Source organism: Cyanistes caeruleus, chromosome 5, assembly GCF_971803275.1.
Source record: "Cyanistes caeruleus chromosome 5, bCyaCae1.hap1.1, whole genome shotgun sequence".
NCBI classification, from domain to species: Eukaryota; Metazoa; Chordata; class Aves; order Passeriformes; family Paridae; genus Cyanistes; species Cyanistes caeruleus.
In genome coordinates this window covers 60,844,291-60,854,299 of record NC_141705.1, presented here as the reverse complement: position 1 = coordinate 60,854,299, position 10,009 = coordinate 60,844,291, and the positions used below count along the sequence as shown (strand labels likewise).

General features: G+C 44.3%; 1 protein-coding gene across 8 annotated transcripts in view; it reads left to right on the top strand.

The window, feature by feature from the left end:
- The first annotated feature begins 930 nt into the window (after positions 1–930).
- GAB1 (GRB2 associated binding protein 1) overlaps positions 931–10,009 on the top strand; it is a 105,984-nt gene continuing 96,905 nt past the window's right edge. For 6 of the 8 annotated variants that reach the window (XM_086889749.1, XM_086889746.1, XM_086889748.1 and 3 more), the window contains exon 1: positions 931–1,425. In XM_086889749.1, the coding sequence (XP_086745875.1) occupies positions 1,354–1,425 (72 nt within the window). In that variant the 5' untranslated portion in view covers positions 931–1,353. The remainder of the gene's footprint in view (positions 1,426–10,009) is intronic. The other 2 variants (XM_086889744.1, XM_086889747.1) reach the window with 1 other exon arrangement.

Below are 10,009 nucleotides of genomic sequence, written 5' to 3'. Positions count from 1 at the left end.
AGCAGCGATCCCATTCCAAAACCTGCAGTTTAGTAACCTGAAAATAATTTGTTTTAAATAAATATTATAATTATTTTAGTTAAAAGTGTAAAGTTATTATTCTTTATTTAATAGTATATGATCTTATTTATTTGTTATTATGACTTATTTAACTCTTTTTGACGGAGTGGAAGAGACAGCATGCGCAGCAGAGATGGTGAATGACTTGGATAATTTTAAAGTTTTTTTTACTTTTTTTTAAACTTTTTTTGCTAAGGTAGTTTCAGACTTGCTAAAAGGAGTTTACTTTGGCCGCGCTATCTTTAATGTAGTTTTAACAGGGATTTATAGGTTGGGTTTTGTTTGTTTGTTTGTTTGCTTGGGGTTTTGTTTATTTATTTCTTTTACCCGTCCCTCGTCCTCGTCCCCTCCGCTCCCGGGCGCGCCGCCGCAGTCCCCACCGGCCGCCGACTACAGCTCCCAGGATCCCTCTGGAAAGCGCCGGCCGTCCCTCCCCGCCTGCCTCCCTGCCTCCCGGCCCTTGTTGTTTGAAAAGGCTCCGGTGGAGTTTCGGGGGGAGCTGCGGCGCTCGAGGCGGCGCTGGGCGGGGGCAGGCGGGGTCTGTAGGGACGGCACCGCCGCTCGGCGCCGGGCTAAAAGGGGGCTCGGCGCCTTGAATTCCAGGGCAAAGCCCTCCTGCACTGGCCGGCAGGGAGTGGACCCAGCCCCCCGCCACGGCCCCAGACCCCCGCCCCGCCACTCCCCACGGAGGGGAAAGCGAGGAAAGGAACGCGAGGAGTGCTGCCGATCCCCTCCTCCCGGCGCAGGGGGAGGAGGAAGAAGGGGAAAAACGACCCTGGGAGCCGCGGCGGCCGGTGCTGAGCTCGGCGGGGCGGCTGGGAGGAAACGAAGCCCCCCGCGGCCCTGCCCGGCGGGAGGGTCCTGGCGCGCGGGGGCGGCGCCACCGGCGCGGGGCGGTGGCTGGATCCTGGATCCTGCCCCGGGACGCCGAAGTTGCGGCGGGGCGGCGGCCGCCCCAGTCGGTTTCTCCCGATGTCTGTGTGACTCGGCGGCGGCGAGGAGGAGGAGGACGAGGAGGAGGCAGGGGGGACCCTCCCGCCTCAGCCCCGCTCGCCGCCTCGCTCCGGCGGGCTGTTGTGCGAGAGAGACAGACAGACTCACACACACACCCCGCGCCCCGTCCCGCCCCTCACCCCGCAGCCCCGGGAGGCCGGGCCGGGCGCGGTGCTGCCGCCGCCGCCGATCGCGGCTCCCTCGGCCGGGCCGGCCCGGGCACCGCTGCCGTGTCCGCTGCCTGAGGAAGAGAAGGAACAGGAGGCGGAGGGAAGCGCCCCGGTGGGCAGCGGCGCAGCCATGAGCGGCGGAGAGGTGGTCTGCTCGGGCTGGCTCCGAAAGTCCCCGCCGGAGAAGAAGTTGAAACGCTACGTGAGTGCCCTCTCCCACTCGCGGGCCGCGCTCCCCCTTCCTCCCTCGCTTCCTCCGTGCCCCGCTTCTCTCCTGCCGGAGCTCGGCGCTCACCTCCTGCTCCCGCCGGCCCGGCCCGGCCCGGCCTCTCCGCGCAGTCCCTCCCGGCCGGGCCCGGACGAGCCGCCCTCCCGGCCGCCTCCCCGTTCCAGCCGGGACTTCTGCACGGCACGTCCCATGTCGCTTCCCCAACCCTTTTTTTCCTCTTTTCTTTTATTCCTACTTATTTTATTTTTTTCTTTTTCATTTTTTATTTACTTTTTTTTTTTCTTCTTAAAAATGGGGCGCTGAGCGGTCCGATATTTCAGTACAGCTTTTATCGCCTTTCCGAGGGAGTCGGGAGAGGGAGGGGGCGGAGTTTTCCCCTCGTCCCTCTGGGTCCCGGCTCGGTATATATGTCTTTTTAAAGGTAAACACTTGCCGTCTCGGGGCTGGTCCCCGATCGCAGGGAGGGCCAGGGGGTGCCCTGGTTCCGCGCCGCTCCCGGCAGGATCGCAACCGTGGCTGGTCACCCGGAGACGGCGGGAGCGGGGATATCCCGGGAGCGTTCCCGCTGGGGCGGGGGGAGACCTGGCCCTTGCTCTCCGCAGCGGGAATAAAGAGGAAAGAGTTGTGAGAGAAGCGCCTGTGTCTTTCCCAAAGTTGTTCCCGCTGTTGCTCGGCAGTGGCTGCGCTCGCAGGGGCTGCGGCAGAGCGGACACCGCGCTGCTGGCAAGAAAATGGAGCGCGTTTGCTGAGCGGGCAGATTCCGTGACAGGGCACAGCGGAGCTGCGGGGCCGCCGGGGAGGCTGTCAGGTCACGTAGGAGGGATGGGTGATGCCAGGAGTCATCGCTGCTGGCTGAGCCCTTTCCCATTGGCACCCGGCTTGTTTCGCGGCATCTGTGTAACTGGGACAAAATGTTGGGCCTTTTTTTTTTTTTTTTTCCTTCTCCTTTCTTTCTTCTTCTACTTCTTTTTTTTATTATTTTTTTTTAATTTTTTATTTTTTCATTTTTTTAAAGCAGCTAAGCTTCAGATTTATTTGAGAATCTGTGAATACAGATTTTAATGTGGCCATGTTATTTTTGTCTGTTAGTGATTAGCAGCCTCTTCTCGAAGAAGTGTTCTGGGTGGATTTTTTAAATGCCAGGAAATTTGTGAAATGAGACTCTATTTAAATTTAAAAAATAATATTTGGGCTAGCCCCTTCTCTAGTTCCCAGTGTCAAAAATCCTCTTTTTGTGAAGGAAAGAGAACATCCTGACGGGTCATAGCAGGGTTCTCTTTCCTTGCTGAATTGGACATGGACGCTATTTTTGGCTGATACTCCATGTCTGTGTGTGTATTCACAGGGTGCCTCTTTATCAATGTGTAAGAATTTACTACCTGCCTGCTACTACCAATGTAGGAATTAAGAGCAGTATTCCTATTTTAAAAACTTTTAATAAATTTCCCAGACAATCTCTAAATCCCATGAAGGTTGCTCTCTGCAAATGGACAGAGTTTGCCCTCCTAAATCAATCTCATAAATCAGTCTTTAAATACGCCAACTTCTTCCATGTAGCTGCCTCTTTAGTGTATTTATAGCTACACTTCCATGCTGAAATTACACCAGAACCTTTGAGGGAAAAACCCTGACTACAACACTGGTCAAGTGGTTCCCTGTCCTAAAGAGGTAATTCCTTAGTTTTCACTTGAAAGGGGTACCTGCTTTTTGAGTAGGCAGAGTATCAGGGTGATAATACGGCAATCTTACGTTAGCATGATTTGGTTTAACAGTACCATGCATTGTAGGCCACAAGGTCATGAGTTTATATCTTTCACATTATTTTTTACTCTTTTCTGCTTGTGTAAAAGAAAGGTACCACTTGGAGAAGGACTTAAATTCCTCCTGTTTGTCTGTAGTGCCTGATCTGTTGCAGGCTGAAGGCTGACACTCCCTTCAAAGACCTAAAAGCAACCTTGACATTATGGTCGCTGCCTTCGAGCAAACAAAAAGTTGACGTACTTAAGATGATGAACTTTAGCTGAACGCACTGGCTGGAGAGTTGGCTTGTTCTCCCTGTAGTTCTATGCTTAAGTGAAGGCACAGCAGAGACCTACCTGCCTTTTCCAAAGCTGTGTTTTATGGTGGTCGTATTTCAAGGGGCTGCACCAGAAGAAAAGATGGGAAAGTGATTTCAATAGTAAACTGCTATTCTGCAATGCGTACTTTTCACATGTATATGTGGACAATTGTAACTTTGTGCTCTATTGGGTTTTGCATGCAAGTGTTGGGGCAAACCCAGGTTACAATCTGGGAACAGAGATAAAAAGTCTGAATTGCAGTCAAATATGGTTTAGTTCTTAGGAAGGGTGAAAAGGAGCACATTGAAGCTAGTACACAGACATATGTTTCGCAGGGACTTCAGTTTTTAGTTTGAAACAGTTGGACATGGTATTAAAGCTAGCTTATACTCATTTTGTGACTAAAAAAAGTAAAAACACTCCAACTAATGCTGTCCTGCAGGTGGAATAGTCAGATTTCCTTGAGTGTATGCCTTAATGCCATGAATGTCTGTTTCTTCTCTTAGAAGTTCTGTTCTCATGCCTCATTCATGTGTTTTTGGTATGGGATTAATGTTCTGACAGCCATTGGCACCTGCTGTCAGTTCCCTGGAGCTGATGTTCAGAGCAGTTAGTTTGAGGGAATAGACTGGTCATTTCCAGCAAAAGATCTCTTAGGAAAGTACAGATAACTTTTGGTGCTGGTTGGGGGTCCAAGATGTAGATTTAGCAGAGGAGAAGGAAAAGGGAGCTGGGGCTGAATCCTGGACAGCACTCCACAGACTATTCATTGGTTTCACAAGTCCATGAAAGAACTTGTTTGTGCAGAGATATGGAGGACTGCTAAATTTCACAGCTTCTACTATCTTCTTGTATGCTTTTCTTTCTTCTCTTGTTTTGTTGCCTTCAGCTTTGCGAATGTTGATGTGCTCACCTTAACTTGGTGTGATTTTTGTGTCCCCTTATTTTTAAAAAATGTAATTGGAAGGTCTCTTTCTCCCTATCTGTCCTTTAAAATGTGATAGTAAATCTTGGCTTCGTGGTTTTCTGCTGTGTTGCAGTTCTGCTGTGCACATACCAGTTAAAATAGCTGATGCTTTGTGGTGGCAGCACAGAGGTTTTTTACTGCCATTATTCTAGGAAACCACTAGATATTTAAACATAGCTGCCCTTGGTTTAGCAAGGAAGAAAAGTTTGAGGGAATGAGTCTTAAATTCTCTCCTAGAATGACTGTACTTTTGTCTGGGGTAGGCTAGGGCTCAGTAGGACACCTCATGTGCTTTATTTAAATCAGAATCTTAGCATTCATGGTTGGTTTATGGAACCAGTTTGTAGAAAGCTTAGTGATGTAGTATCATTCCCAGTATTCTGAGGGAATCTCATCAGTTCATATAAATATCTCGAAGACTGGTGCCAAGAGGTTGATGCCAGACTCTTCAGTGGTGCTCGGTGACAGGATGAGGAGCAATGACCATAAACTAAAAACACAGGAAGTTTCACCTTAATGTGAGGAAGAACTTCTTTGCACTGAGGGTAGCAGAGCTCTGGAACAGGCTGCCCATGGAGGTTGTGGACTCTCCCTCTCTGGAGATGTTCCAAACCCACCTGGATGTATTCCTGTGTCACCTGCTTCAGGTGACCCTGCCTTGGCAGAGGTTTGTATTGGATGATCTCCAGAGGTTCCTTCCAACCCTAACTATTCTGTGATTCTAATATGTCCTACGTAGAAATACAGGATAAAAGGTAAAACTCCATCAAAGATATTCTGTGTAGACTAAGCAGTTTTTGGGATAAATTGGTTCAGATTTTTCTGTATCTAATAGACATTCTTCTTACAGTTCATAAGATTATTTTTGAAAGTAGTTTAAGAAACCTTAATTTTGATGTAATTATGACTAAAAATCCTGGTTATTTGACTATTCCTACTGATAGTTCATTTAGTTACTTAAACCAAGGAGTTTAAAAATGAGAAATGGATATGACTTCCCTAGGATGTAAGGGACACTGATACGATTCAGACAAAGCTACAGATAGCATTCTCTTAATTTCTAATCTTTTCAGTTGTAAACAGTGACTAAAAAAATTCCAGATCATTAAAATAGTTATTGATGTTTAAACTAGAGGCTCAGACAGCCTCTCAGGTACAGAAGTGGAATATTTTGCTGTGGTTTTGTTTGTCAGTTGCTCTTTGGCACTAATCACATAGGTGCATCTTCTGTCTTGAGTAATACTTAAATGCGCTAAGATATGTAATGGTGTTAAGAAATGTTATATTCAGCAGAACAGTTGTAATTTGGTAAAAGCTGCACTGCCTGACCAAGGTCCTTTTCCTGGAAGACACCTGTTTGTGTTAAGCTTTCCTTTGTGACCTTTCATCAGCATAGTGAACAAATTTAAGAAGCTGGTTGGTTTACAGGGAAAAAAAACCAAAATGAGCTTATCTGACATCATTCAGAGTTGTCCCTGTGGAACTGGGTCAAGTTAAGTTAACTCAAGACATGAGTATAATCAAGTAATATGTGACACCTTTTATATTCTGAACTTGATTGTGCTTGTGCTACTCAAGAAGTTGCTGAGGACCTCACAGGGATTGGTGTTCAGGCAGGAAGCCTCCCTTCTGGAAGGAAGTCTGATGTTCCCCTTCTGCTGTGCACTGGTCAGAAAACAGCAGTTTGACTTTTGATCTTTTCAAACATGGGTTAGTAAACCCTAAACCATGAAGTTGAAAGCATGACTAAACACAGTGTTTTTGTTGATTATAGGAGGAAGTTGCGTTGTTTTGTGTGCCAGCTGAAAATGCTGGATATGACTTTAGGGCAATAGCTACATCCTGAGCTTGCTGTTGGGGTGTAAGGCTCATTTGAGGAGCATGGAACTCATCATACAAGTATTTGTCATCTTTGACAGGACATCAGCAGCTGGTGTTGATTTTGCTGCCAAAGCTGGAGCACTCTTAGTGCCTGACCTGTGGTGCATGCTCTGAATTAACTCCCAGAGGATGGTTGCAGAGGGTAAGAGCAGGCACCAGCATATAAAACAGATTAAGAAGTCTAATGTGTGCATAGTAAGATTATCTTCCGGTAGTTATTTTAATTTTTATGTAATTTACTATACTATTAATTTAAGCATTTCTGAGCTTGAGGGATCAGATGGTATCTGATCCACTTGAATGCTTTTTTCCTTAGTGTAGATAGGAAAATTGGAGCCCTAATAAGCAGAAATTGTCCTGTTCCTCTTGAAGAGCAGGTGAACTACTGGACATATGAAATAAGCCAAATATTCTAAATATGTTAAATGGTGTGAAAAAATTTTCCTAGCAGCTATAAATAGTAACTCTTAATCTGAGAACGCAGTAGCTGAGCAATGAAGGAACAATCAAATTCTGACTTTTGTTGAAGATGGTTCTCAATTGAATGTATAGCAATTTATGGATACCTTTTCACTATTGTTTCTGTGTTTTGATAAATCTGTTAATGAGATTTGCTGCAGCTAATCACAGGGGATTACAGTTCAATGAGAAACTAACAGGGAGCAGGGAGAGGAAGTGGGAAAACAAATCAGTGTCTGCCACTGTCTTGATGCTACATAGTGGCTGCTTCTCCATGTATGCACAGAGTCTTGCAGCATTGAAATTAAGTATAAGTAACATGTGTACTAAGCAGAGGAAATAATGAAACACCATGATTTAAATTTCCAGTTATACACAGATGAGCTTGTTTTGCATGCCTTTTAGTCAATTGTCAGCCCAGAGCAACTATGTGAAATGTCATTTGGATAAATTGAGAAAATAATGTTTTATTGGACAGTTTAGCTTAAAAAAGTATAGACCTCAACTGTCAAAATGAGCATCAGTTCTGGAAAACATTGGTAGAGGAGGTAGCTCTTTCACCTGAGCGGTAATTCTTGGTATTCAACAGTCCCTAATTTAGAGAGAGAAGAAAGTGACAAACTGAACTGTTTCTAGTATCCTTTTCTCTCACTCTTTAAGTTTTAAACATTTTGTAATGATGGTTTTGCCACTTCTGAGGCATGTTTTATTTTTGGTTTTTTTGACATAACTTTGTGGTCACATTATTAGAATCAAATGCACTCTTCTACAGACATTTAGAAAACATTTATTCCCCATTAAATTTTACTGATGGCTTTGATAGAAGTGTTAGCAAAAAAGTGAAAGGAACATCAGTGTTTCAAAATATAGTATATTTGAGGAAGAGGATAGATTTGCAGATTTTAGATGACTCTGGCTTGGGTATCTTACACTTCTTTAGTTCTTCTCACATTTTTCTTGTCTAAAAGTAGATGCCACTGAACTATTTGGGTGAAGTATTTTCCTAAATCAAAAACGGGAGTACAACTGATGAGGTGCAAGTTTTGTTTTGACATAAAGCTAAGATTCGCCTCCTTATTTTTTTACATTCTCACTTTTGTAGTGTTGCAGTGACAGACTTCTTGAGACCTTTTCAAAATTACCTTAATGTTTTCTGTGCTGGAGTGAGTAATCATTTTATTGCCAATAGAAGCAAGTTCAACTGTTCCAATTTCATTGTAGTATTTCATTAGGAGGGACAAATCTTATGTCTTGCAAATTACTTGAGTAAGGCAGGCAGAAAGATCACACAGAAAGGGATAATCTTGTCAAGGCAGTTAAGTGTTGTGTACAGGTGAATACTGTAGTTATGGCTGTAGTACAGTGTAATTCGCTGCTGTTTTAAGGACTCCAGTGTGAATTCAGCTCCTTGTATGTACAATTAGCTCTAAAGGAAATACTATGTATTTCTTTCTTTTCTTCCTTTCTTTTTTGGTTTTTTTTTTTTTTGGAAGGATGGAGGGAGGATTTTGCCATCTCCCAACTGCAATAAAATACTGTTTATTTTCAATTCCCCTTTTATCAGTTCTTGATTAGGCTTTTACATTAGTTCTTTCATGAATTCTCTGGCTTGTTTGTTTTAAGAAAAGTGTTCATAGTTGCACAAATAATGTTAGTTTTGTAAGTATTGTTCAGTGCAATATACCAGTTGTATTTGTGATTTTTTTTTTTTTTTTTTTTTTTTTTTTTTAGAAAATCACTCCTGGCTTCCAATAAAAAGTTACGTAGTATGTTTTTTGTACTTGTGTTTGCTTCCAGCTGTTGACAAAGGTTTTGTTTCTCATGATGAATTTTTGAAGCTCTTTGAAACATGCCATAGTGGTTAGTTGTAAAAAGTACTCTTATATTACATAGTATCTGTCTCCTTAGCAGTATCCAGAGGGGAAATGTTTAGAACGTAACTAACTCCGTGAGATGAAAGAGACTGAATTAGCTGTTGAACTCTCTAACCATCTTTTTTTTTGGTGTGTTTTTGGTTTTTAACTGAGAAGAAATCTATCTAATTGCTTTTTATGCCCCAAAATTATGACTTTTTGATTAAACTCCCTGAGTTTATGGTGACACATTTTTCTTCTTTTTTTTTTTCTTGGTAGATATCAGTTATTTGGGGTAAATGGCAAATGGGGTATTTGGAGTTGTCTCTCTTGGACTGGTGGCACAGCAACATGTAATTAAAAAGGTCAGGCAGCTATGTCCTTATGGCTTGTATATTATTATATATAATATCTGTGCCTAACACAAATAATTGTTTAAAAACATACCTGGAGAGGGATGTGATACTTCAGCTAGGAAGCTGTGCCAAGATCCAGCCTCTCTCTTCAGACAGCTGAATTTAGGCCCCACGTCAAAAAGTGAATGAAAAGTCTTTGCTCCTTTTTATTTTGTACAGCAGTTTGTTGGCAGACTGATTTAAGAACAACTACGCTTTTTCAGGAGCTGTACTTGTTCTTTTGTCTGAGAATTTCTAGGAAGCCAGAAGAAAGCTTTTCCCTCTCTATGTGTTTAACAAGGAGGTAATTTTTGCCTTCTGCCACAGGCTGGCTAGCTCGGATGAGAAACCTTGATGGGGGGGTGCTGTGTAGGCCCGTGGCTGTACCTGATGGCTAGGGATGGCGGCCAGGCATTGGGATAACCTCACCTAACAGGAGAAAAGCAATCTCGTCCCTTTGCCAGTTCCCCACACGAATTTTCCAGCCAGCTTGCTGGTGACATGTGGTTTGTTCTGCTGCTTTATAAGTGAAAACAATGCCAGATAAACCCTTCGTGGCAGTGGAGATAGTGGCTGTCACAAAGTAAAACTGCTTCCCCACCCACTTCCCAGCACAGCCAGCCTTGGGGCAGGGTGATGGCAGATGTGCTCCCTCCTTCCTCCCCGGTAAGACTGTCTCCACCCCGCGAGGAATGCGATGGGTTTCAGTGGAGCAGGCCGGCAGGCTTCTCTCTCTGGGGCACAGCCACCAGCAGGCTCTTCAGTATTTCCGCCTCAAAGGAAAAGGGGGGAAAAAGAAAAACAACGCAAAATTAGGCTTTGGTTTATTTCTCTATGTTGTCTGGGGTTTGGGATTTAAAAGCGAAATAAACCCTCTGTAGGTGTTTATTGCTGTCAGTAGGAGTTCACTGGATTAGATTTGGGGTATGGAATAATACAGGA